Source organism: Tenrec ecaudatus, chromosome 14, assembly GCF_050624435.1.
Source record: "Tenrec ecaudatus isolate mTenEca1 chromosome 14, mTenEca1.hap1, whole genome shotgun sequence".
NCBI lineage: Eukaryota > Metazoa > Chordata > Mammalia > Afrosoricida > Tenrecidae > Tenrec > Tenrec ecaudatus.
In genome coordinates this window covers 28,688,890-28,716,314 of record NC_134543.1, presented here as the reverse complement: position 1 = coordinate 28,716,314, position 27,425 = coordinate 28,688,890, and the positions used below count along the sequence as shown (strand labels likewise).

Genomic DNA, 27,425 nt, shown 5'->3' with positions numbered 1-27,425 from the left:
GTTCCAAGGCAGCTCTCTGCACCGGCACGCTGCCCTCCTTTTTCACATGACGGGGCTGGTGGGTCTTGGACTGCCTACCATTTGGTCAGCAACTGAGCAGCACTGGACCCCACTGCACTATGATAAATCGGGCGTGGGCAGCTAGAAAGGGTGAGAAGAGTGATTAGGGGAGATGTGATGTGCAAGGGATATAAAGGGAGTTTGGGCTATGCTCTGCTGCAGGATCCATTTTTGGAGAACCGTATGGAGAAGGTGTAAATGGATTGGTGGTGCACATTATCCATCAATGAACGTGCACACATTTCTTTTAAAGTTGGGAAGTTTTGTCATCAGTTACTATGAAATCAGCTCTGACTCATGGCGAACCTAGGTTGAACAGGGCACGCTTGCCAGCTTCTATGCCATGGCTGTGATCTGTGATGCACTGGTGCCCACTGTAGCCACTGTCGGGGCAGCCCCTCTCCTGGAGGACTTCCCTCATCTTCACTGATGTTACGAAGCATTGCGTCACTTTCAGGCAGCTGGTCTCTCCTGCTGTGTCCGAAGGAAGAAAGAGGAAGTCTAGAAAGAGTGGAGGAATAACTCGATTGAAGTACAGTCCCCGATCAGTATTTTATTTTCTACTAAACCTTCTCTTGTGAATTGGGCGATGGTTTACAGACCAGACCAGTTTCTGTTCGACAGTTCACACGCATTATGTTTCATCTCATTGATTTAAATGTTCCATTACTTACTCCACTTCCTTCCTGTGCTTTGTCCTGAGATACTCCCTTCTGATTTCAGATGGTTGATTATTCTAAGGTGCATATTCCCCTTACAGACCTGTACCTGGTTTGGCTGCCAATTGAGCCATGGGATTGAGTTTTTTTCTAGACTCCTAGAGCCGTAGTCTTGGGAGTTTCACCAGTTTCTGTCCGGCCAGGAGTTATTGTTGACAGGCGCCATCGAGTCAGTTCTGACCGATCGCGACCCAGGGCCCCACAGACGGAACACTGCCTGGGCCTGCGCCTTCCCCACTATTGTCTCCCTGCCTGAACCCGTTGTTGCAGCCATCTCCTGGAGGGGCTTCCTCTGTTTCACTGTCCCTCCGCTTTCCCAAGCCTGATGTCCTTCTCCAGACACTGGTCTCTCCTGCGATCCATTGTCCAAAGTACGTCAGAGGCAGTCTTAGCGTCCTTCCCTCTCAGCATCACTCTGGCTGTTACTTCGTCCAAGACAGGTTTGTTTGTCCTTTCAGCAGTCCGTGGTACTCGAAGTATTCTTCTCCGGCACCACAATTCAAAGGCATCAGTTCTCAGAAAGCAGATGTTTGAGAATGGTGATGGCAACAAATGTGCAAATGTGCTTGACACAACGGATGGATGTATGGATTGTGATAAGCGTAGTATGAGCCCCCGATAAAATGACTTTTTTAAAGTGCATCAATTCTTCTTCAGTCTTCTTTATTCATTGTCCAACTTTCACATGCAAGGAGTGAGTGGAAAATACGATGGCTTTGGTGAGGCGTTCCTTAGTCCTCCCTTGCTTTTCAGTACTCTAACGAGGTCTTGTGCAGCTGATTGGTCTAATGCAATGTCTTTTGATCTTTCGACTGCTGCTTCCGTGAGCATTGAGTGTGGATTCAAGCAAAATGAAATCCTTGATAACTTCAACCTTTTCTCCGGCTTTGGGTCCCCTGTGCGCTGTGTCGTAGTCCACATTGAAGGCTGCAGTCCTGCATCTCCATCAGCACGTGCTTCCAGTCCTCCTCGCTGTCAGCAAGCAAGCTCGTGTCATCTGCACGTCTCAGTTGTTAGTAAGCTTTCCTCCAATCCTGATACCACATTCTTCTTCGTATAACCCAGCTTCTCTCGTGATTTGCTCTGCTTACAGTTTGAATATGTAGGGTGAAAGGAGACATGCTGACGCACACCTTTCTTGATTTTAAACCCTGTGGCATGCCCTTGTACCATTTGCACAACTGCCTTTTGATCCACGTGTGTGAGCACAGTGAAGTGTTCTGGAATCCCGTTCTGCTCAAGATTATCCAGCGGGTATCATGGCCTCCACAGTCGAATGCCTTGGCAGAGCCAGTGAAGCGCCAGTGGACATCTTTCTGGTATTCTGACATTGTCTGAGCAATGGGCCTTGTGTTTTTTATTATTTTGAATTTTCTTCCACATTTTTTTCTTCATTCTGTCCTAGACCTTCTACTGTGATCCCTTTATGAGCAGTTGGTAGCGCATTCCGGACACCACCGGGTTCCTGTACCCTTAGGGTTGTGGAGTCTGATGTTCGCGCTGTCCGTTAGTCCGTCCAGTGGGCTAACCGCTTCCATGTTTCTTTCTTCCAGACAAAGGAAAACAGATAGCTGTACTTTAATTGGCCACTGAGGAGTCTAATCACCAAAACAGGATATAAAGATTGTCTTTGTGGACTTTGTTACAGTAACTGATTTTGGGGGCCCCCTGAGACTGGTTCTGAGGCCTCAGGACAAGATAGTTGGTTATGTTTAAGAAGTTTTCAAAACTTCCCTCCTTGTTTGTTCTGTCTCATTCATGCAAACTCACTGCCATCGAGCCAGTGGTGACTCATAGTGAGCCTATAGGCCAGGGTAGACCTGCCCTGTGGGTTTCAGAGACTCTGCCCTGTCTGGGAGTGGAAGGCTCCTGTCTTTCTTTCGCAAGGGTCAAGACCCATGTCCAGATAGGCTCCATGGACTCTGCCTCGCTTTCTGAGGAGCATCCCATTCTTCTTCCCACCCGGCCAGCCTGTCCGTCTGTCCTAGCGTCTCCTGGCAGATGACCATTCCCACAGGACTGTGGCCTTTAACTCTCAAGCTCCTCCCAGCATCTTCCCCTGCTTCCTTTTGTCTTTCTTGACCAACCTCCCACTTATGATACATTGCCTATCCCTTGCCCCAAGTTGGCATGCCTTCTAGCCAGTGACTTGTTCTCCCTCCCTCTCCTGCCCCTAGGGCCCATCAAAGAATGCTTGTTGTAGTGTGAAAACCTTGTCTTGACTTTTTACAAACTAGTCTCATGCGTTATTTGCTCTTTGATGATTAACTAATTTCTATTAGCATATTGTCCTCCAGTTTTGTCCATTTTTGTAATTGAGGTGTTTCTCAAATTCTTCATTATTGAACATTTCATAGTGCTTCGTTGGGTGCATGTAGCATAGTTTTTTCTCATCTGTATTTTCAAAGCCTTTCTGTGTTCCTATTTCGATTTTCATTGAACTTCTTTCTCCCAGGTATGTATAGCTGTTTGGTGTTTGTGTGTTTTTATCTTAAAAACAGTGTTAGCCTCTGCATTTGATAGATCATTTTTTATTCATCTGAGAAGTCCTGCTTTATCTTTTTATTTTCTACATAAAGTCTTCTATTTCTTTTACTCTTCTTGCTACCGTCTCTCTGATGCTGCTCCCATGTTTTGTGAATTTCACTTGGGTAGCTGTCTCCTCAATTGCCCCGGATCCTTAGACACGGTTTCAGTGAGTAACCTGCCACGCCAGTGCTTGGTTCACGGTTGATATCTGTATTTGCCCCAGAACCGAGATGTAGAAAACCAACTTCTTTCTTTGCTTTTCAGGTCCTACCTCGAGCACAAGACCTCCATGAACTATATGCTGGCAACACGCCTCTTCCAGGACAGGTGGGCACTTCCTGGTGGAGATCAGAAACATACTCAGGATCTATGATGAGATCACCCTAAAAAGCACGACATTATTCAGTGGGTGCCCTTGTGTGAGATCTGATAGAAGGCACGCTCTTCTTTGACCTCGTTTTTCTCGGGTTTATCATTGACTCCTGACCTTTTTTAGTATATCCGAAACCAGCGGATCTTTGCGCAATTCCCAGCAGCCACCCTAAGCTGTGTTTTTCTAAGGAAGGCCCCGGTGTGGTTTTTTAAGTGTAGACATAATTTTCACTGACTGTATGATTTGATATATGATAGTTTTTAAAAATTATTATTATTGCAAGAAAATAGAATGATCAGATTAGGAAAGGTACCGGAGAGGAAATTTGCAAAATAAATACAGGAGTAGGAGTAAGAAACAACACCTGGTATTTTCTTAAGGGCGAGGGGGGGAGTGTAAGGAGAAATTACGGAAAACCAACATTGAAATTCAAATGCATAGTACTTCATGGATTACTTAGTTCTGCATACCTTTGTAGTGCCTGAGACATAACTACATCCTAAAAAAATTCCAGAATTGATTGTCAAAATGAGGCCCCCCTCCTTACAGAAATCTGTACTTTTAGGATGTGTGTTTTTGTAAAGGATTCTTTGAACAGCTACCCAGATTTCAGCCATTTCTTGCAATCTCATGATTAATTGTCAGGAAATTTGTAGACTTTGCAATCCTTGGCTGAAAATTTGTGATACTCCCCTGGGAAGTAAGTAATTAAAATACGTTGTTTCCATTAAAAGAGGTTTGGGGATTTACTTAGAAAATACCCCACCCCCCACCCCTCACCCCCAGTAACCTGTTTTAAGTTTCCTTCATATTGAGAGTTCACCTATTTTGCTAGGCTGTGTTCTGGTCTGTTTGTTTTCAGTACTGCGATTGTGCAGTTGAGCAGACTAGAGCTTTGAATCCATCGGAGTAACTTGGTCAGACGTTTTAAAGCTTTCTCTGAAGGGTTTTCTTGTGAAGTGGGTTTGAGCTGAACTAGAGAAAACCATTATCTGAGTGAGAAAATTTAAAGTCATGTGGAGACTTTATGATTATAACGTGACAATATCAGGACATTGGCATGGGAAGAAGACATGGGAGAGGGGGAAATATCCTGGGGAAGATTTGCACTTGTAGTTTAATTTTCTATAGATAAGCCAGCATCTGTCATTCCGGTTGCATTTGTATAGCGTTTTGAAAAGATGAGATGTTACGATGGCAGATAGCGGGAGCTGTGCCTTGTGGAAAGGTTACATGGTTACCGCAGGCTGCAAGAGGCTCTTCTGATGCTGGAGCTGTTAGTATGTTGTGTGGGGGTTCTACGTGAACGACCCAGGCGGTAAAGTTTGCACAACTAAATATGTACGTAAGAACTGAAATGTGCAGGAAGCACCAGAAGAAGATGAGAGGCGCACGGGGAATCATTGCGCCAAGAAGAACTGCCAGTTCACAACCAGGTGGTCCTGCACGACACTGGTGAAAGATAAGCCCCTGTGAGTTGATGGGATAACACCTGAGTTGCTTCACCAAGTGCTGGATGCTCATTTATCTATGTCGAGGAACTTGCTACACAGCTGCTTGCCCAGCTACTGGCGGGACCCATCTTGGTGCTCCTTCCCTAGAAAGAGGTTCCAGTCCAATGTGGAAACTAACAAATACTGTCATGGATGATGTCGCATGCCAGCAAAATTTTGCTGATGATAACTCAAAAATGGTAGCAGCGGGCTGGCCACAGGACACTGCCAGACATTCAAGCCGGTTCAGAATGGGACACAGAACTAGGGGTAGCATTGCTAAAATCAGATCGACGTCTTATTGAGTCTTTCCATTGTTCCCCCGATTCATTAATTTCTACCGTACTCATTATTACTGCTTTTCTTCTGGTGGCTGAAGGGTTATTATTGTTCTGGTTGATACTGGAATCGGGTGTTGGTTTTCCTCTTTGGTGTGTGCGTGTATTGCTATAGACTCTCCTTTGAGTACTGCTTCTGCTGTATCCCAAACACTGGTATGTCATGTTTTCATTTATTTCAAGGAATTTTCAATTTTATTCTTTATTCAACTATCCAGTAGTTTTCAAGCAGAGTGCTATTCAAGTTTGTATGGATTTGATTTTTTTCTCTCATCTTCCTATTGCTAATTTGATGTATAATATTTTAATGTTTTTAATGTTTGCTTTGAGGTTTAACATAGAATCTGTTCTGGAGAATGTTCATTGTGTGCTGGAAAAGAATGTTCCGTATATGCTTGAGTGCAAGCTGACCCGGATATCAGGCGAGGCACCTAACTTTACCACAAAACTGCATTAAGCAGGTGCTGGGAAACTCGGGTTGTACGCAAGCACATAGGGTGCACTGCGCTGCTGTTTAGATGGAGTGTTCTGGAGGGCGTGTCTGGAGGGCCAGTGGGTTGGGTCGTTTGCTTCATCTCTGTCTTTGTGGAGTTCCTTCTAGTTCTGTCCTTCCTTGAGAGTGCTGTCTTGGAACCTCCTATTGTGGTAGTGTTGTCTCTTCCTCTCTCCACATCATCCATGGATGGTGCTGAATGGATTGGCAAGGCCTTCCATTGGACCTCTCATTGCAGGGGGGTTTATTATGGTATGTCTTCTTATTCCGTTGTCTCTTTGGTCATTGTGCAGTACCTTTTGTGTGTGTGTATTTTGCCTTGAAATCTGTTTAATCAAAGATTAATATTGCCACTCCTTTTTCATAAATTGCCATTAAGTTGATATATTTTCCCTGTCTGGATTTTTAGTCCATTTTTGGTTGTTGTCCAGTAAGCAGCATGCCGATGGGTCCTGTTTTCTTATCATTCTGCCCCTCTGTCTCTTGACTGGCATATTTAATCCACCTGCATTCAGTGTTGTTACGTATTGCTCTGTAGCTGTCATTTTGGCTGTGTGGGGCTGTGTGTGTGCGCACGTGATTCTTGGTTCCTCCTAACGTTCTCAGATGGATCTTGGTTGAAGCGGAGAGTGTCAGAAAGATGTTTAGCTGCTTGATTAGTTGTGCGGAGGCATTCAAGTCCGTCCATGGAATCGGACAAGACCGCAGAGAGTGGGAAATACGGAACCCGTACTTGTGCTCACGTGAACCTGTACGTAGAGGAAGAGGCACTTGTGCGAATCAGACACGGGGAAAAGGTGGGCGTCAGTGTGCTGACCTGGCATCACAGTTACTCAGTCTGTATGCAGAGCAAATGGTCCAAAAAGCTACACTGACTATATGAAGAAGAAGGTGGCATCAGAATTGGAAGCGACTCACCGACAACTTTTGATACGCAGATGGCACAACCTTGTTTGTTCAAAATGAAGAGCACTTGAAACACACTTACGCAGTGCACACACGACAGCTTTTAATAGGGATGGTACTTCGACATACAGGAAACACACTCCTCACAAATGGAGCAGTAACCAACCTGATGGTGAATGGAGCAAAAACTGAAGGCACGAAGGGTTGCCTCATCCTCGTATCCACATGAGTACCGCGGAAGCACAGCCGTCAGGAAATCAAGCGGTGTCCTGCAGTGGCGCATCTGCTGCAGAAGACGTGTTCAAAATTAAAGGTGTCTATCTGAGGACTAAGATGCACCTGATAGATGCCATGTCATTTTCAATTGCTTCAGATGCATGCAAAAGCTGCATGGTGTCAAGTAAACCAAGTAAGAGTGAATGCCTTTGAACTATGGCATTGACGGAGAATGTTGAATTTACCCTGGGACTCCCAGAAGAAAGAATGTTCCTTGGGACAAGCACGGGGAAATGTCCCGGAGAAGCAAGGATGTTGAGGCTTCATCTTCAAAGACTGTGAACGAGGTATCAAGAGGGACCAATCCTTGGAGAGAATATCATGCTTAGTAAAACAGGGTTAGCCAACAGTGGGCTCAAATTTCGCAACATGTCTTAGGACGGCAGGGCCGGGCAGGGCTTCTTTGGTTAAACGTAGGCCGGTGCGTGCTGCGCCGATGTCAGGGCACTGTCCGCGGCGCAGGGAGCCCTGTGGTGCAGCGTTTCCACACTGGGCTGAGACCCGCATGTGGGCAGTCGGAGACCACCAGCAGCTCTGCAGGAGAAACCGTGTCGGTCTTGGAAACCCACAGGGGTCGCTGTGAGTCAGCATTGACTCGATGGCAGTGAGTTTCATTTTGGGTTTATGAGGTAGAATTTACTCTGGCAGACCGAGCTTGTCACAAACATCAAGACTAATCTTCACGATTGTGAGAAGTAAGTGGCATTTGCTTGATACGTTGATGAGCACATGCAAGTCATGTTACTGATTTTTCTCTAGGTTTCACCTGTCCTTTCCCTTTTGTCTTGTGTGGAGCTCTCCTCACCCTCGGCGTTCCACTCACCGCGGAGAATGTGCCCCAGGCCTCTGGGCCGCCCCTCCTTAAAGCGTCCACCCTTGGTCGGCTAGATCAGGTTCAATCCCTGCAGTAAAAACTTCAGGAGTGTGCATGTGCTTGTGTATGGGAACACCTGAGTCTCATTCTCTAACCCAGATGTCCTTTCACTCTCCAGGGGGAATCCAAGAAGAAGCTTGTTGGCCGGAAGAACACGGTAACTGATTTTTAAGGTTGAGAAACTGTTTCCGCATGCATCGTGTGTGACCATACACACACCACGGCCTGTTGTGTGACCATTTTCAGTTTGCCTCTGCGTGTAACCACATACAAGTATGTTCTGTTGATCCTACCAGGCGGCCAAGCCTCACCAACTTAGGTTGGGATTTCTTATAGTGAAGGTACAGATAATACACGTCAGCTTGTTCTGATTGTGTGAAATGCAATAATACTATCCTTGTTGAGTTGTGTGACAGATACTAACGTTTTTAATGAGAATTGAGACCACTTGTCATTGTAGATTCCGGTAAGAGCTTATTCTGGCCCCGACACCTGGGTATGTACAGCTCTGTACAGTCAGGGACTGAACAGAAGCTCCTTCCAGTTTGCCACGAGACGAGAAGTGTACAGAACAGCCGTGGCTCTTCATTTTGTCCAAGGAGAGGAAGGACGGGGGATAAGCTGGAATGGCTGTGCCTTAAACAAAACCCTGGAACCACAACCAGCCCCCCCGTGCCAGCAGGCCAGCACTCCGGTCACAGAGAGGTTGAGACGAGCAGATGCTTACTCTCTGCCTACCTGCAGCGGCAGCAGTGACAGCGATAATAAAGAAGCCCCCTAGGACCACTTAAAACAAACTTGGTTTCTTATCCAAGCTCTTTGGGTAAGCAACTATTGTTTTCTTTACAGAAGGGCACATTGCATTGGTCGTTTAGTGAAGGGAGAAATGGAGAGAAATCAAGTTTGTTGTTGGACTTGAAGTGAGAATCACACTCAGCTATGAGTTCTTTCCTTCTTTAAAAAATCATTTTATTGGGGCTCGTACACTCTCATCACAATCCACCCATCCATCCACCCATCCATCCATCCATCCATCCATCCATTGTGTCAAGCACATTTGTACATTCGTTGCCATCATCCTCCTCAAAACATTTGCTTTCTACTTGAGCCCTTGGTATTTCTATTTTTTTTTTAATCAAGGCATATGCCTCCAAGAATATAATACTTTTCAGTCCGAACACTTCAAAACGCAGGGGGAAATCTTTAAGCAGAATAGTTAAAGTCAGTGTGACTGTCCTTTCTCCATTGGTCTGCACTCTTCTTACTTTGCCACCAAGAAGGCTTTGTTGTTGCTGTCGTAAGCCAATAAAAACTAGAGTCTGTTTGTGTTTTAAAATTATCCATAGATAGTTATTAAATGCAGGAGCATTCAGAGGCAGCCGTGAAGCACACTACCTTTCTTCAGCGACGGTCACAGTACTCCCAAACTGGAAATAGGCTAGGTGTCTATCAAGTCGAGACTAGTTACACTGTGGATTGATGAGTCATACAGACTCCTCCTCCTCACCAGTAAAAAGACACGTGGCTGCTGCTACAAGCACGCAGGGCGCTCCAAACCACTGCATGAAGGAAGCCACACAAACCCACTCAGACCGGATGGGGTCGCCGGTACGAAGTTCTGAAGTAGGCAAAGCTAATGATGTGTGGCTAAGAAAGTTGGAGTCGTGATTGGTGCTAAGATTGACTGGGAATGGGCCTGAGAGCTTTTCTGAGGTGATTCTAATATTTTCTATAGAGTTTATATTACATAGGTCTATGGAAGCATTTGTTAAAACTCATCAAATCGACAGTTAAGATTTGGATAATGCACTCACATACAATTTCCCTCACTGTCAATGAAAGTGAGGAAAGTTATAAAACAAACAATTATTCTCTGCCCACTAATCATGTAATGTTAGAGCGTTTAGATCAAGACGCATGCGCGTTTGCAAACTACTTTGAAATGCTGTAAGAATGAGAGGGGTTGGTGAAGAAGTAGAGGAATGGATGGCTGGATATATATGTGATGAGAGAGGTATGTGATGAGAGGCTAGGTGGTGGGTATGTGGGTGTTCACCGCACAATTCTTTGAACTTTTCTGTTTAAATGCTTTCATACTGCAGTGTTGGGAAAATCGCATAGGTGTAACTGAAGGTGTGTCAGCTTATTTATAAATTAGCCGATATGTACGAGTTGTGATACACATCACTGATGGAGTGATCACAAGACAAGCGCAGTTGACGCAGTCCGAGGACGATCGTTTTTCTGTATCAGCTCTGCCCCTTCTCCACCACCCCCTGTCCTCTGCCCTTTTTAATCAGTTGGAATTTATCTACCTCGGTTTCTTAGCAGTTTTCCCTGCTCTCTGATTGATGAGTACTCATGATTTTAGTATTCATAGCCTCAGAAGCTTCGTATTATGGTGTGATGTTGAAATCATTGCTAAAAGTTCTTTGTCCTGAAAATGGGCTGTCATTATTGGGTGTGACCCCTTGTCAGGGACTGCACAGGATCCTCTGTTATACGTGGGGTTTCTCTGCAGCACCGACGGCAGCAGCAGCATTCTGCACGATGGCGTTCTTGGGCAGCACAGGCAGAAAGAGCGACAAACACTCCTGCTTGTATAGTCGTGAGCACAGACATTAGAGGTTTCAGATGAACTTCCACCCGGGTGACCTGGGAGAGGCAAAACCATGAAGCTAACTCAACGCAAATTCCATCCTTAAAAGAATGCCTCCTCCTGGGAGGGCCGAGTGTGTGTGTGCTTTTGTGGGTGGAGATGTCAGGTATACTGATAGAGTTCAGATTTGGCTGAGCTAAATGGCACGAGTATTTTTAATTTTCTTCAGATTTGTCCTTATTTAATTAGTTGAAAACTTATTCACGGTTTTGTGAGGTTTGCCTTAGGAGCTATGATCAGTTGGGTTTAAACTGTTGTAAAGTTTATTAATTTGCTTCCTGTTTCTACCCCCGGAGTCAGGACCTTCTCTGTTCTTGGCCCAACTCCTGCTCTGGCGAGAAGGCCTTCGGGAGATTTATTACCTAGTCCATCCATCCAGAAATTCCCATCCAAGAGCCCTTCACAGATCAAAGACACCGCCTTTCCATCTGATTCAGAGAGGGGAAACTCCCAGAGAAATGAAGAGTAGTCTTTGACCTCAAAGGGATTGCTCAGGAACACACAGAATTCTCCAAAGGATCCAGGGCCAAGCTGGCTAGACCTCGAGTTCTCAGGGTACAGTGACCTGCCGGCCTGCTTTCACATACGGACATGGGGCCTTCTTTCCCGACTCGGTGACCCAAAGCTCATGCCCTCTGCAGTGACTTGCCATCTCTGGCTTTCTTGCATTTTGCCCGGAAGGCCTTGTCGAGACTAAGCCGCCTGTCAGTCACTTCCCTGATTTGGGGGTTGTTTAAAAGTGTAGCTAAAGTCCCCTGTGGCCGCTGCCATCCCGTCTCTCCGCCCCTTTCCGCATTCATGACCTAATCGAATTTGGCCTTTCCTGCTGCCTCCCCTTTGTGCACTGAATCAAGGGGTCCAATAAGCAAACCCTGCTTCCATTGCTTTTGCGTGTTGAGGATCAGAACCATTTCCAAAGTATGGGAATGGATCCTGTCCCTACCTTCCCCTTTCTTCCCCTTCTTTAGGTCCTCACCTGGCACACACACACACAACCCCTGCCCCCCAGAGCTCTAGGTCAGAGCTTACACGTGAAGGCACCTTTCAGATAGGTGGGTGCAAGCCCCTTTAGCGTTCACTGTTCTCTGTGGGTTCGTTAATTTACTGAATGATTCCCAGAAGCTCCGAGGAATATATGACTACAATATTATTAACAGCCAAAGGGTTACAAATGAAGACACCCATTGGGTGAGGTCTGGAAGGGCTCTCAGCATGTATCCCCCTTGCCCATGCATACCTACCAGGAAGCTCCACTGAACCTGTGGGGTTCAACGGCTTTACCATTCTCAGCTCTTGGCCGTGATAGATTGCAACCTGTCCGGGGAGGCTGAGTCAGCTATTGACCCCAGGGAGCGAGTCCCCTCATCAACCCCCACTTAATTAGCTTCAAGTGTTGATAGATTTCAAAAGAACCAAGAATAAGGGCAAAATTGCATTTTTGCAAGGTTTAAATATAAAAGAATAACAACAACAAAGCACACACCTCTTGCCACCATAGAGTATAAAAATATGTTCCTAATATTTCCTGGTCGTTTCAGAGTGGCGTGTGATTGGAGGGGTCATCGTGGAATAGCAGGATTGCTGGTCATTTCAGAGTGGCGCATGATTGGAGGGGTCATCGTGGAATAGCAGGATTGCTGGCGCGTGATTGGAGGGGTCATCGTGGAATAGCAGGATTGCTGGCGCGTGATTGGAGGGGTCATTGTGGAATAGCAGGATTGCTGGTCATTTCAGAGTGGCGCATGATTGGAGGGGTCATCGTGGAATAGCAGGATTGCTGGTCATTTCAGAGTGGCGCATGATTGGAGGGGTCATCGTGGAATAGCAGGATTGCTGGCGCGTGATTGGAGGGGTCATCGTGGAATAGCAGGATTGCTGGCGCGTGATTGGAGGGGTCATCGTGGAATAGCAGGATTGCTGGCGGGATTACTTGACAACACTTGGATGGTCCCTTCAGAATAGACCTTTGTGTGGAATATGTTACAAATCCAGGTCAGCCGCTAGTGTGCTTTGGAAGTAGATTCCGCTGGTGCTTCGGTCCATTTATGTGTCAAACCTCTTAGATGTCCCGTGAGTTTCCGTGCCTCGTCTGTCATTACAGAATCCGGCCACACTTGCAGCATGACCTCAGGAACCGTTTCCAGAGGCTATGGCTAACGTGTGTTTTCTTTTCTTTTCTTTTCTTTAGACTACCTTGTGATGGAACTCCTGAGTTGAAGGTGGAGAGTATGAATTCAAAGGCCAAGCTGCATGCTGCTCTTTACGAGCGGAAGCTCCTGTCCCTGGAGGTGCGGAAACGCAGACGACGGAGCGGCAGATTGAGAGCCATGAGGCCCAAATACCCAGGTACCTGCTGGTGAGCGCTCACCGGACCCTCCCACCCCGGCTCAGCTAGGCCGATCACCAGTCTGTCAGCACTGAATGAGTCGGAGTCTTCCTGCTTAACTAGAATTACTTTCTTTTATCTCATTTCTTTCTCTAAAATTGAATGTCCCAAGGATTATGAATGTTTAAACCTCCCATTGTACGAGGTTTCAATGGTGTGTGAAGCACACATGGGGCGTTTGCTCTTCTTCTTTGGCGTCTTCTGAGTACCGAGCGCTGTAGCTCCACAGTTAGCGCAAGTTCAGTGGCAGCTGGGCATTACCGGGCAGGTTTTGGTGTTAAGGTCATAAGCCCACTTTATCCTTTGGCATTGCTGAGCAGTGTACGCATTCCAAACGTGAACAGACAAAGGGGCATTTCTTTCCATCCCAGATTCTTCCCTGCTCCCGCAGGTCTATTTCCCACTTCCTGCCAAGCCCCCCAGCTGGCGCCTTTTCCTCCGTCCCTCTTGTGCTGAGCGCTGGTATTGGGCAGCATGTCCCCCACTGGATGTGGCTCAGCAGAGCACAGAATACCCTAAGGGAGTGTTCTAAAACATGGGTGGGGGTGGGGAGGGAAACCATTGTTTTTTAGTTCCATTTCCTGTGACCTGTTTCTGAAGTCCTCATACATGCCCCCTGCTCTTCTTAGTTCCACGAAGCCCTTCAAAATCTGACATCTAAGATTTCTTTTTTCCCCCTTAATGTTCTGAGAGCCGTTTTTTATCTTAGGCTAAGAAATACCGACTCAAATGAAGATCCTAATAGGTTCTTAGAATATGTCTGTGTGGAGAGTGAAGTGTGTACTAGAATATTTTTGGCCTTGCGTGTGATCTGGTTTAGAAGTGGGTTTTTACTAAACATATAAAAGGAAGGTATTGGGAGAGCGGATGATTTAATCCTTTTTTCAGCAACATAGTGATTCTTCGCATTTAGTGATTACCAAACCAGCTGAAATGAATGTTAAAACTGAGACAGAGAGTGAAGAGGAGGAGGAAGTTGCCTTAGACAATGAAGATGAAGAGCAAGAAGTCTCCTTGGAGGAGTCCGCAGGGTCCCTTGGAGAAAACCAAGCCAAATACACCCCCTCACTGAGCGTTATGGTAGAAAACACGCCCAAAGAAGCTTCTTTGAAAGTTCCCGAGTGGAGCAAAGGTGACCAGAACTGCAAAATGGAAGCTCAGGAGCCAGAGCCGAAATTCAACCTGATGCAGATCCTCCAAGACAATGGGAATCTCAGGTATGTGCCCTTTGTGACTGTGGCCGTGACAGTGATAGCAGCGAGCTCAGAGTGCATACCAGGTACAGCGTGAACGACTTCACAGCCGTCTGAACGCTTACTATTTGCGATAGTTTACTAGCGAACCCTGTCCAGCACACGATTCTTAACCGTTTCACGAAATCACGACCGTTACTTAGGAGCCTTAGAGAAAGTAAGTCCCTTGTCTCTGGTAAAGGTGATAAGAACTGAGGCCCGCCGGGTGTTTGTTGGTCATTAGTGACAGCTAAGGAGCCCTGGTGACATGGTGGGCACCTGACCAAATCTTCCAGCCACTCCACTGGAGAAAAGTGCCTTCTCGGAGTTCCTGTGAAGACTTAGCACCCCGGAAACCCAAAGGGATGCTTGTGCCCCTCCTCATTGGGTTGCTGGGAGTTGGTACGACACCCTGGCAGCCAGCTTGGTCTCGAGTTCTGGTGCCAGTGGTTCTTGGGCTGCTCCTGGACAAGCTGGCAGTGTGCATGCACCCAGAGGGCTTTGGAAGACAGGTCTGAGAGACCAGCAGGTGACCGCTCTGTGGAGCCCAGGTCTCTGCCCCGTGCAGGCGCATCACAAGTCAGAATGGGTTTGGGAGTTGAGGAACACATCTGCCCCAGCCAATGGTTACAAGGCAGAGGTCCGTCAGATAGGTCTCCACCCTCCATCCTTTTTTCCCACTCTATTTTGACACCCTCTGTCCCCTCCTCCGACCCCTCCTACCCCCCACCCCGCCCCAAGGACTTTGCTTCTGTGGCTGGGTGTGCTAATTCATTGTGGTCACACAGAACTCAGACGGCACTCACGATTGTGGGAGTTTCTAGGGACGTTAACAGCTAACAGTTCAGTGAAGATGCTCAGGATGCAGTTGTTCAGTAAGGACAGTTTCTTCTCTGAGCGCCCGCAGGCAGGCCTCTCGTGGGCCTGGCTCCTGTCCTGCTTGGGCAATGTCACAAAGCTCTTTGGGGGCTGCTGGCAAATGCCCACCTGCGACTCTCTCAGAAGTCTCAGCTGGAGGCGCTCAGCTCCAGCTCCATGGGTCAGCAAACCCAGTGCCCCCAATTGATTTCTCGGAGGCAGCGCCCCCCCCCCCCCAGCACTCAGCTTTACTTGCTTTGTGGGCCGAGCGGTGCCCTGCTGGGCTCTGTCTCATGCTCTGGCCACTGCTGCAGCACCTGTGCATCTCCTCTGGCGTCCCAGTGTCTCCTGGGCCGAGGACTCTCACCTCTGGCTCTTCACTTTTGCTGGTATGACGAGGAGAGGGGGCTCCTTTGAATACCCAGCAAGTCGGCAATCCCAGTGAACCCTGCTATCAGTCACTCATAGCTGAGTCTATGATGATCCCATCAATAGCCTCTCGCCCCGCCTCCTTTCACAGGCTCATCAGGAAACGAAGGTGGCTAGGTGACAGTAACAAAGGCTGTGATTCGAAGGCCCGTGTTCAGTCCTTCACTGCCTTGCAGGTTTGGGTTGGTGTCCTCAGCAAGCCCCCCACGGTGACGGAGGCAGGCACTCCTGGTCTCCCCTGGGAGACACCTACAGCTCTGGCGCTCTGACTCCAGCACAGACTGCATGCTCTTCCAGAGCAAACCTGCTGCCGGGCGTCGCTCCCACTCCCTGTGAGCCGCCGACTGGCCCAGGCGCAGTGTTCCCGGGAGCAGACGGTGCATCTTTCTCTCACAGGGAGGCTGGTGGGTCTGCGCCACCTTTCTGTTTGCAGCGAGTGCTTAGCCAGGGCCTTCCGTGTGCTCCTCGGACACAGAAGTAGTACTACGTTCTGGGTTTAACTTGGGAGTGTTAGGCATGTGGAGGAGGCAGTATTTGAAGCAGGTCTTGACTGTCGAGTGGGTTTTCAGGGGCTTGGGGGGTGACAGGAGGCTTGGGAATGCTCAGGAGAGGCAATGAGGCAGCCATTCGTTCAGGCTTCAGAGTGTGTGCCGAGCGCCTGCTCTGTGCCGGGAATGGTGCACCCGGCAGGCTTGTGGTGCTTATGGGCCAGGGTGGGAGACCGAGAGCAGACCGAGAAAGGTCGTGAGAGGCACGGAGACGCCCCTAACAGCCAAAGTGCGGGGCCGGCGAGGCCTATGGAGGAGGCCCGCTGAGATCTGCTTCCCGGAGACCATGAAAGGCCACCTCTGAGCGGGGGCCTGCGCGATGGGACTGGGGGCAGAACAGCATGCGCTAGGGCTCTGCCATCCAAGTGAGCTGGGCGTGCGTGCGTGCGTGTGTCGGGGGTGGGGTGGGGGCATGCAGAGCAGCCCTGAGGTTCTGTGGAGAAACAAGTGGGGTAAGCCATGAGGCTGAAAAGATTGGGTGTCGCTACATTCTGAAGGCCCTTGTGAGCCCGGGCCTTCCTTTCTAAGCAGTCCGCAGATTGAGCTAGGACTTGTTTTGGAAAAGGAAGTCTGGCTGCAGGGGCACTAGTGACGGGGAAAGGAGAGGAGAACAGGGAGCTGAGTCCGGAGCGGTTAGGACGCAGGCCTGGACCCGAGCCCCGGCGGTGGGCACGGGGAGAGTGAGCGGCTTGATAACATGTACAAGGCGCCTCCTCAGGACTTTGCTCCCGACGAGCCTGGAGAGCTCCAAAGGAACGGAAGGACACACGCACTCGTCGATAGAAGGCACGTCGGGGGTTGGTTCAAAGGAGAAGTACTGGGTTCCACTGGGACATCAGGGGAGCCCACAGGACAGGTGAGACTCCGGTGTCACAACACAGGTTGAGCAGGTGTGGCACGCTTTCATAATGCACGAGCTTGCCCGTTTCCGTCCCCACCATCACCAGTAGACCAGGAGAAAGGGACGCGAATTAGGCCCTGGGAGACACGGGGTTGAGTGGATAGATCCTCAGAGAGACCGAGGAGTGGCGGTTAGAGGGTGAGGCCTGTACGCAGAAGGGACCAGTGTGGCAGCGGCTGCAAGATGCCAGGCCCCAGTCCACCCAGGGCCGCGGACGAGTGAGAGCAGGCTTCCGGCCATGTGTGCTCGGGAATTTGCAGCAGAGGAAATGGAAGGATTTGGCAGTGGCGGGAAGGAGAGAGTACCTCGGGGGCAGAGCGCACTGAGAGAAGGGCATTTCCTTTACGTGCAGGCTTCTTGGACTCATTTGGAGATGGAGGTGGGGCTTCGATGGCGAGAGGAATAGAGATGTAGAAACAGATACACTGATGTAGACGGGCCTAAAAAGGGAGGTGGACAGAGGCGAGTGGAGGTGTCTCTAGAAGCAGGGAGTGTGGGGGGGGGACGCCAGCAGGGAGAGAGCTTAGGATGAATACAGTCGTTAGAGATGAAAAAGGAGAAGTTTAGGAGTTTATGCCTGATGACCTTGCTGTTCTCAGTTCACATGAAGCTGGTGGGTCCCACACTGAGAGGGTGCACGGTGACCTGGGGTGAGTGTAGGGGCGAGGGAACAGACTGAGGGTTCAGGACAAGGTGGACAACCCAGCAGCTCCCTTAGAGCGCACCTGGAACCCAGGAGTCACGAGCCCTGGCCAAGTTCATGTTGCCTGAGACGGGCTGTGTGATCTGGGGAAGTCAAAGGGTCGACTTCTCCAGGCCTCGGTGCCCTTTTCTGTCAGAATGAGATTAGGCACGTGTTTTCAAACGGTGCTTCCTGGAGGGGAAATATTGAAAATAAAAACGTTTGGAAACTACTCAGCTACATTCTCAGCTCCTTTCCAGGACTAACGTTCCCCTCAGTGATTGGAGAACAGTTACCTCTTCCTGCACGCTGGCTCTCCCTGTCAGCGAGCCAACTGGTCTTCCCAGTGGTTTTTAGACCCAGCCCGGGGTCAGCCTGTGGCTCTGTGAAGTATCACAGCATCCACTGAGGGACCAAGGAAAGGTCTCTAAGGCCAGCGCTTTGGGGTCCCAAGGCCCCAGCCCCCTAGTTGTATGTTTTCTGTACCTTACTGGGGATGCACGTAGTTTTTGTGTTTTCTATGTAATCTCTCATTGCAAACCACTGGTTTTCGTTCCTTCGTCTTGAACCGTGTGCTGCACAGAAGCAGCAGTAGATCAATGTGCCCAGTACCTTAGGGAGACTCGAGAGTTAACATTCTGGGCTCTTCTTAATTAGGTTCATAGAAATGGGAAACTTCGCACTTGCTCTTTTGATTGGCAACAAGCCAGTGCTGGAAATCTCAGCTTGAAAGCAAGGATCCCTTTGCGAGCAGCCTTGGTGCTTTCGTGTCAGGGACTGAGACGTGAAATGGGACACCCGGCAATGTTTGGAGGGATCTGAAATGTGCCCTTTTTAGATTGCTTTGTTGCAAGCGAATGTGTTGACCACATTCATTTTTTATTTGAAAAACCCTTGATTATGGAGGTAAAGATGACTGCCTCGACTGGGGGAAGCGTGGATTACAGTGAACAAGAACGTCATGGCCGCTCTTGTTGAGAGGCATTTGACAGTGCACTTGTACTGTTTCAAAATCAGACGGTGTGCCAAGAGACTGCTCTGAAGAGCACATGGCTTCAACTCTCCAAACAAATGTATCCCACCTGGACCCCCCCCCCCCCCCCCGCCATCCCTTCAGCCCTCTCCAGTACACACATAGAAGCAGGCCATGAAGGATGTCCAGGTAGCTCTGGACACATCCCTCCTCCTAACCCTGGGATCCGAGAGTAGAAAGCATCCAGTGATTGCCTGTGTGAGGCTTGTAAACAAAGTTTGTGTTGGGCCCTAATCTTCACTGATGTAATTTTGGCCGAAGTGTCAGCAGGCCGATCAGCTGAAGTAACCAGAAATCTAGCTTGAAGGAAAACAGATCTGCTAGGAGTTACAGCCGACGTGGAAACCACCAGTGTCTCTCTTGCTTCTCCTGTCCTCCTTGCTCCAGCTACATCACATCTCCTGGTTTCCAACCCAGCCTGCCACGCAGAAGCCCAGGGGCTCGTCAGCGATGTCCCCAGGGGCTTTCCCTGCCTCCCCGCGAAGGGTTCGTCTCCCACACCCTGTCCCCGCCCGCAGTGCATCCAAGCAGACTCCGTAGTCCCCCACTCATTGGCTCTGGGCTCTGGCCACACAAGTTCCTTTGTAGGATTTATCTATTTCCTGCCCTGGAGCCCTTTGCACACCAAAAATACTAGTTGTCATAGCAAACTTCATACTTTTTTCCCCTCACTGGTGTGGTTTTTTTTGTTGTTTTTTTGGTAAGTGTGTTCTTAAGGGCCTCCGAGGCAGAAAACTTTTCCACATGGATTCAGAGTTCTCATGAAGACTCACTACTTCTCCTTTCCAATCCCACAAGAAGTTAAAAAGTTCAAGCTATAAGGTGTAAACATAGGAAACCTGATTTTCTCTTCCTATTCTCTCCCCCAGCCCCAAACCTTGACCCTCACCCCATGCTAAGGAGAAAATAAATAGGAATCTCCATCTCGGATTGTTTTGATAGGAAAAAGTACCACATGTACACACACACACCAAAGGACAACTCAAGTGCTCTTTAGAAGGACATCTATTCCGCTACTGTCTGGTGGGCGTCCTCTTTCTTAGCCACCCTAAGAGAATGACCCCCAGAAGCCAGGGTGAGGTAGGCAGGTACACTCGTGGTTGGCTTACCCTTCTGTCGTATAATGGCATGTTGTTTTGGATTTCTATAGCAAAGTGCAGGCCCGGATAGCATTCTCTGCCTACCTCCAGCACGTTCAAGTCCGCCTGATGAAAGACAGCGGAGGCCAGACGTTCAGTGCCAGTTGGGCTGCCAAAGAGGACGAACAGATGGTGAGGCTCAGCTTGTTGAACTTCTTACTCTCCCTTGTCCTCCTCTCTCTCGTGCTCTCTCTCTCTCTCTCTCTCTCTCTCTCTCTCTCTCTCTCTCTCTCTCTCGCTCTCGCTCTCGCTCTCGCTCTCGCTCTCGCTCTCTTCCTGTTAAGGTAAGAGTAAGAGAGCATTAAGAATTATTGCATAGTTCTGCTTGTTGGTTTCCCTTATTTTAATGTGATGCAAATCTTTGATCTGAAACCCTCTTTGCCACCTGCAGTGAAGGCATCAGTTAATCTCATTCTGAAAATGGAAGCCAGTCTCTGTAAAAGGACCACCCTCCCACAAAATAACAATTCGCAGGGCCCTTCGGTCAGGCCTGCTCCCATTGTGTCAACTCCCAGGAGGAGGCATTGGTGTCCCCACTTGACATAGGAGGGAAGGAAGGCCCCGAGGGGAGAGGGAGGTGCCTGTTGTTTCGCAGCGTGAATGTGGTGAGACTGGAGATTGCCTCCAGATGTTACTGTAAATCCCATGGCCGTTTATTGTTTTCCTGCACCATGGGCATTGATTTTCAGTCCAGAGGGCTTGGAAGTCCTCAGCTTAGCTTTAGGCTCTCTCAGAAAACACCATCCTGCAACCTGACCCCCCCTTTTTCTTCTCCCTTCCTTTACTAGATGTAGCTCTATAAAATCCTTAGATCCCTGGAATCAAACTTGCCCCCCTGTTTCAGACTGCTGCAGGAGCACGGTTTCCAGTATCTTGGTCACTCGAACCTGCCTGGGATAGACGGATCTAGCAAGAGTTTTCCTTTTGGATCAGACTGACTGGGAGCATTAGGCTCTGTGCTGAGGTTGGAGTTTATTAAAGACGCAGCCCTTCCTTGGACTCCGTGACAACAGGGTTGTCACTTAGGGGAGGAGCGACCTTCTAGTCTGAGAAAACTACAGTCTTTCTCTTGAGTCGGCCCTGGCTCTAGCATCCTTCTTCAGTTCTCCACATGCAAAAGGCATGTCTCTCCGCCAGGCCTATTGACAAAAGCAGCTCACAAATTTAAAGAAGCCAATTCAGCGCAGAGATAAAGCCATGCATGTTGTGAATAATCCTTGAACCATCAGTGGAAAATGTTAGCTCTGCTCTTTCCAAGCGGAAAATTGAAACTGCCTTTTCTAGAGTCAGTTTGTCTGCCCCACGTAAGAAAAAAATCCCAACAATAATGTTTTAATATACCAACTTACACCAGCTTCTAGTACAGACAGCCGAGCAAAACTGTGAAATCCAATCTTCTGCTGATGTGGCTGCTCCTTTCGGCTGGAGTCAATTGGCACCAAAGGACAATGTGCCAGATTCCGAGAAGTCAAAAATAGCTCCAGAGAGAAGCTACTGCAAATGCTGACTAGGAATTCCCATGGGATTTCGCGAGGGCTTTCCACTCATCCAGGAATAGGGAAGATAATCACTGCAGAACTTACTAACAGTTGTACGCGTTTTGGAAAACAGGTCTAGAGAGCAAACCTTATCCCTTTCCATGATAATTATGTCCATGGCCTTGCTTATGAGGAGAATGCACTCAAGCTCAGTGTCACTGAGTCGAACCCCACGCACAGTGACCCTCTGTGATAGAGCAGAACTGCCCCTGCGGGGTCAGAGTCTAACTTTGAATGGGTGTAGGAAACCTCATCCTCCCTCAAACAGCTGGTGGTTTTGAAATGCTGGCTTTGCAGTTAATAGCTCAATGCTTGACCCATGACGCCACCCAGGCTTCTGAGGCAGGTAGGTGTGACATTACTCTCTCTGGTCCGGGTTACGGTTAGGTTCATCGACAGAAGGTTCCAAAGGCCATCCTCTTTAGACCGTCTTTAATATGCTTAAGACAGCTGTCTTGGTTTTGCAAAAGACCCTTTTTGCCTTGCAAACCCTTTCTGTGAAGCATGTGCAATGCTGAGTGGCCTGCACAGATTTCCAAATCCTGTCCCTTGCTTCACATGAGAGAGCGTTTCTGCCCCTTGCTGACCTTCCATAGTGTCTTCCTTGCCAGCCCCCACCTCTGTTTGCATCTTAGCCTTTTGTGTCCCCCTGGCCACTGGACTTTTCAAAGTAGTAGTGTCCATACACCGCCTGTTGTCTGCATTACTCATGCGTTAATTTTCGTGTAAGTAGTTTTGTTGGACTATACTACATGTCATAACAAGTGACTAGTTCGCCCATAGTAAGCTGATTATGCAGTTACCCCCGCAGTCAGTTCCAGGACATTTTCCTGCCCTGCTGTGCCCCTAGGCAACTATCAATCCAGTTACCATCTCCACGGATCTACCTCGCCTGGATTTCAAGCACAGGATATTGTGCACATCACAAACAGGAAGCAAGCAGAGAGACAGGAAATAAAAACAACAACAATGACTAGACAAAACAAAAACCTCTCATTGGAAACCATGACACTGTTTCCTCCCAGATCTCCCTCTCACTCCCCTTCCTTCTCCTGTTTCCTATCCCTGAGTATGACTATTTCCGTGTACGTTAGTATCTTTTCCTATCCTCTCGCCTTGGATTTTACCTGTTCCCACGGTTGCCATTTCCATTTTCTATCCTTAAAGGCAACCTTCCTTAAATAGCTTTCTTTTCTCACCGTGTCAGAGGCGATACCAGCTCTTTGAATTATTATACTGTATTTGTATGCGTATTATGATACGTTATACGACTCCCTTTTTAATGCATTGTTGCTTGCATACACATTTGCTTTTGCTTTTTTCCCCCTTGGTTGCTAAGCGCATTGTTAGAATTTTCCCCTCTGTGTCTTTGTTACGATGCAACACGTTTGAAACCATTTCTTACATAACTTTCTGCTGCTGTGTAATCCCGGCTCCCCAATGCCCCACCTGGGCCCTACCATGGCTCTTGCATTTACAGGAGCTGGTGGTTCGTTTCCTAAAGCGAGCGTCGAGCAACCTCCAGCATTCCCTGAGGATGGTGCTGCCCAGTCGACGGCTGGCACTCCTGGAGCGCAGGCGAATCCTGGCCCATCAACTGGGTGACTTTATCATTGTGTATAACAAGGTAAGGGACTGACTCGTTAGCCTTGGGCTTTGGCTGGTGACTTACACGCTGTCAGAAAAGCTCACCGACTCCTTGTGACCCTAGCGGGCAGAGTAAAACTGCCCCTTTGAGTTTCCAAGACAGTAAACCTTGAGGGAGCAGTCAGCTTAACCCTTCTCCTTCAGACTGGCTGGTGGGTTTGAATTGCTGACCTGTGGTTAGCAGTCTAGTGGCTTCAAACCCACAGTACCATCAGGACACATCAGACATTCGGAAGCTACTTTAAAAAGTTTTCTTTCTGTTGGCTAGTAAAGGTAGTAGAAACGTGATAAAAATCTTCATTCACCAGACAGCTTTTACTTGGAGAACTCAAAACGTCACCTGAAACAGTGAGTGGTAGGAGGGAATGTACCAAATTGATGGACAGCAGAGTCTATGGAGGACTGAACTGTCTTTACCCGCTCTCCTCAGGACCACTTACCTCGGGGGGACGGAGCCAGGTGGTGAAGGGTCACATGTATTGGGTATCCGTTTTATCTTGTTGTTCTTTTTCTCTTTGGGGATCGGGGAATGGGTAGGAAACCGAACAAATGGCGGAAAAGAAATTGAAGAAAAAACTGGAGGAGGAAGAGGAAGACGGCGTGAATACAGAAAACTTTCAGGAGTTCATCAGACAAGCAAGGTAGGCAGCCATTCTTGGCTAATGAGTACCAGCGTGGTCCGTCTTTCATCCGGCCCTCGTTGACTCCCCAGTGTCCCTACTTTCTGACACTTGACTCTCAGGAGGAGAGAAGGGCTCAGGGGCTTGGGCTTCTCCTGATTTCGGCCAGCTGTTGCCATGACTTCAGGGATCTAAACCCTGCCGCCGCTGGGTATCTGGGCTGTATTTCTAAACCGTCTTCAGCATGGGCACCACTTAGAGGACAGAAAGAGCTTTCCAGGAAGATGAGGTTAGAGACCTCGGCTGCTTGCTGGTTCTGACCTATTGGGGGAGTGGCAGTGACCAGATCTTGGCTCCATTGAGTGGGCTGAGAAACTGGTACTACCTTGGGGCTTGTGAGGGTTACACCTAATTTATATCGAACAGAACACATCTTCATGCTTTATGAGTTGAAAATCTCAGCAGTCAGCTCTCTATCTCGACACACTGTAGCCAGGCCGTGTTGCCCGTTTGCAGTGTGTTTTCAAAAGAAGAGAGAGCTAAGGCATTCACTCTTCAAGTTTGTAAGACGCACACCAGAAGATCTTTTTCCAAAACCAAGAGTTTGGCACCGCTTCTAAAAGGAAGAACACAAGCCCATGTGACCCTGTTAACAGCGTCAGCCATCAGAGTCACAGTGGGAGCAAGTCTGTTGATTTCTGAAGCGAATTCAGATGGTGCAGTGCATCAGAGACCAGCGACCCTTGTTCAGTCCTCAGGTGGACTTACTCTGGCCTCGGTGCTGCACATGCTGAAACCACCGCCATCGTGTGATGTTGCTTTGTTGATTTCTTGTTTCCTTAGTGGTAGGATGGCTAAAACAGGCATGGAAACAAAGCGAGAAACCACCCCCCACATCACTGTTAGGAACTTGCAAAAGGAAAAAGACTGCTTGGAAAGTGACTACCTCTAAAGCTAAAAAGTTAATTTCTGGTTCTTCCCAGGGATCTTCAAAATCCCTAAAATATAACCAGGAAAAATGAAAACTTTTAAAAAGACGATGTGCAATCCGCTGTTCAGGACGAACTGGATACTGAAAATTAATGCTATGTAGCCAAGGGTGTTGACTTGGAGATACAGCATTCAGGGCCCTATTTGCTGCCGATTGTGGGTCCCTTGTTGATGGATGGGGAGCACGAGAGGGCCTCAGTTCTTCCTGTATGAAGCATGGAGTATACACCCGGATACCTTTTTTAAAAAAATCATTTTATTAGGGGCTCATACAACTCTTACCACAATCCATCCATACATCAGTTGTGTAAAGCACATCTGTACATTCATTGTCCTCATCATTCTCAAAAAATTTGCTCTCCACTTAAGCCGCTGGCATCAGATCCTCATTTTTCTCCTCCCTCTCACCTTTTTTTTAAAAGATCATTTTAGTGGGGGCTCTTACAACTCTTACTACAATCCATCCATCATTTGTATCTGGCATATTTGTTTGTACATTTGTTGCCGTCATTCTTCTCTAGACGTTTACTTTCTATTGAGCCCTTGGGGTCAGCTCCTCATTTCCGCCATACACACACGGTTAGCTTTGTGGGGCTGGTGAATTCAGCCCCCTGCAGAAAGGTAAAACCTTGAGGAGGAGGGAATGGACCCCTCAACAGGTCCAGCTGCATGTATTGTGACCAACCTTAACTTCGGCCTCTGAGGGCCCAGTGAAACCCAGGGGCAGATAGGCCGCTGCCAGCTTGCAGCCTTCGATCTTGGGAAGTTACTCGAGGCACTTCCCCTGTGGCACTTAGCTTCTCCCAGGACCTTGGGGGTCATTCTGAGACTCTTGGAGGCAGCTAGCTGATGAGGGTTTCCCTCCAGTGCTTTCTGAAGATGTGCTCCTGCCCTTTGGGCCCTCTTACTCGTTCTAATCCGGAGTGCTTCACTGATTGGAGGGCCACCTATCTCGAACATAGCCAAGTGTGACCGGCGGGGTAGGGTGGATGGGAACGACCACTGAGAGGCCACAGATGTTGCAGAATCCAAGCATAAAATGTTGACTGGAAGAATTCCACAGACCTTCCTCTGTTCGCTTCTACTTTACATGTTGTGGATGTTCATAAAGAGCCAATGTTTTAATAACTTGAAATGACCTTCGAGTTCATCTCATTCCGTCTCCATTGTACAGAGAGATCCTTAGGGAACTGCTCCAAGGCTCCCAGGTGGCCACCTGCTTCTAGTGGATGGAGGCCATTAAAGTGGAAGGTGGCCTCGAGAGTGGTTGGGGGGGAGAGTGGGCAAACTGCAGGAGTTCCGGATAGGAACTCTCTCTGGCTACCTCTGGCCTCCATCAATATTCTTTCAAGATATAAAAACCCTTTTTACTCAAGGGCCCTACAGAACCAGGCTCTGGGTTAGGTTTGGCCCACAGGCTGCCATTGGCTACTGCTGATCTAACCAGGACTGGCCACTGGGACTTCCGGTGGGCCGCTGCTGAGCTTGTGAAATGTGGTTCATGTCGCTTGGATTCATTTTTGTTTCAGCAGCCACATTGGACTAGTGACTGCCCTAGTTGGGAGGGTGGGTCAGGAAAGCAGACTGGGACAAAGAAAGCCTGGCCATGTTGGAAGCCTCTTCAACGCCTGTCACTGACGTTCCATTCTAACCACGCGCGGGGGCCTCTGCTGGTGTCATTCCATTTCTGTAGTAAAATCTCATCTCGGTGGAAAGATGTATCCCATTTTTCTCCCCATTTCAGTGAGGCTGAATTGGAAGAAGTGTTGACGTTTTATACCCAGAAAAACAAGTCTGCAAGCGTGTTCCTGGGTACGCACTCCAAAAGCGCTAAGGCCGGCAGCAGTCACTCTGACAGCGGGGCGAAGGGCGGTGAGTATGCGTGCTAAGTCATAAAAAATAAGACTAAATGGGAAAACGGGATCTGCAACGACCCTGTGCAGCTAGGCACTAGTCATGAGCCCTTGTGGCATAGTGGTTATGTGTGGGGCTGCTAGCCTCATGGTCAGCAGTTCAGAAACATCAACTACTCCATGGGAGAAAGATGAGGCTTTCTACTCCTGTAAAGAGTTACAGTCTTGGAAACCCAGGGACACTTGTGTCCTGTCTGCTAGGGTCACTGTGGGTCGAGATTAACTTTCTGTTTGAGGCACAACTCAATTGCAAGTTGGTGAGACCAGGCAGTACATAGAGGAGGGTGGTTAACATTTCTGCCTGAAAAGCTCTATACCCCACCCCATCCCCGCAATGATAAGTAACCCAAACTCACTGCCATGGAATCAGTGCCGACTCATCGCGCCTCTATAGGACAGGCTAGAACTGTCCCTGTGAGTGTCCGGGACTGTAACTCATCGCAGGATTAGAACTACTAATCTGATGGTTAGTAACCCAATGCAAAACCACTAGGACACTAGGGATCCTTGATGATTAACAGCAGAGAGTCTTCAAGAGGGCTAATAATAATAATAATTAACATTGACTAAACACTTGTCTCTCGTTCTACTGGACAGGATCAGACATTTTACTTCTAGAAACCACACAGAGTAGGGTCCGGCATGAGTCTTCTGTAGATGAGAACACAGAAGCTGAGAGAGGCTGAGTTACATACCCATAGTTGCCTTCCCACGTTTCGTCAGGAACGTGCACCCTAATCTGCCTGACTCAGAAGGAGCCTGTGTTCCCATTCGCTGCTCATCTGCCTC

The 27,425-nt window shown here is 48.4% G+C and overlaps 1 protein-coding gene across 7 annotated transcripts in view; it reads left to right on the top strand.

Annotated features, from left to right (window-relative positions):
• TTLL5 (tubulin tyrosine ligase like 5) overlaps positions 1 to 27,425 on the top strand; it is a 272,493-nt gene that overhangs the window by 90,292 nt on the left and 154,776 nt on the right. For 6 of the 7 annotated variants that reach the window (XM_075531002.1, XM_075530999.1, XM_075530997.1 and 3 more), the window contains exons 19-26: positions 3,573 to 3,635; positions 8,180 to 8,218; positions 12,909 to 13,066; positions 14,020 to 14,323; positions 19,940 to 20,060; positions 22,947 to 23,093; positions 23,651 to 23,754; positions 26,468 to 26,595. In XM_075531002.1, the coding sequence (XP_075387117.1) occupies positions 3,573 to 3,635; positions 8,180 to 8,218; positions 12,909 to 13,066; positions 14,020 to 14,323; positions 19,940 to 20,060; positions 22,947 to 23,093; positions 23,651 to 23,754; positions 26,468 to 26,595 (1,064 nt within the window). The remainder of the gene's footprint in view (positions 1 to 3,572; positions 3,636 to 8,179; positions 8,219 to 12,908; positions 13,067 to 14,019; positions 14,324 to 19,939; positions 20,061 to 22,946; positions 23,094 to 23,650; positions 23,755 to 26,467; positions 26,596 to 27,425) is intronic. The other variant, XM_075531000.1, reaches the window with a different exon arrangement.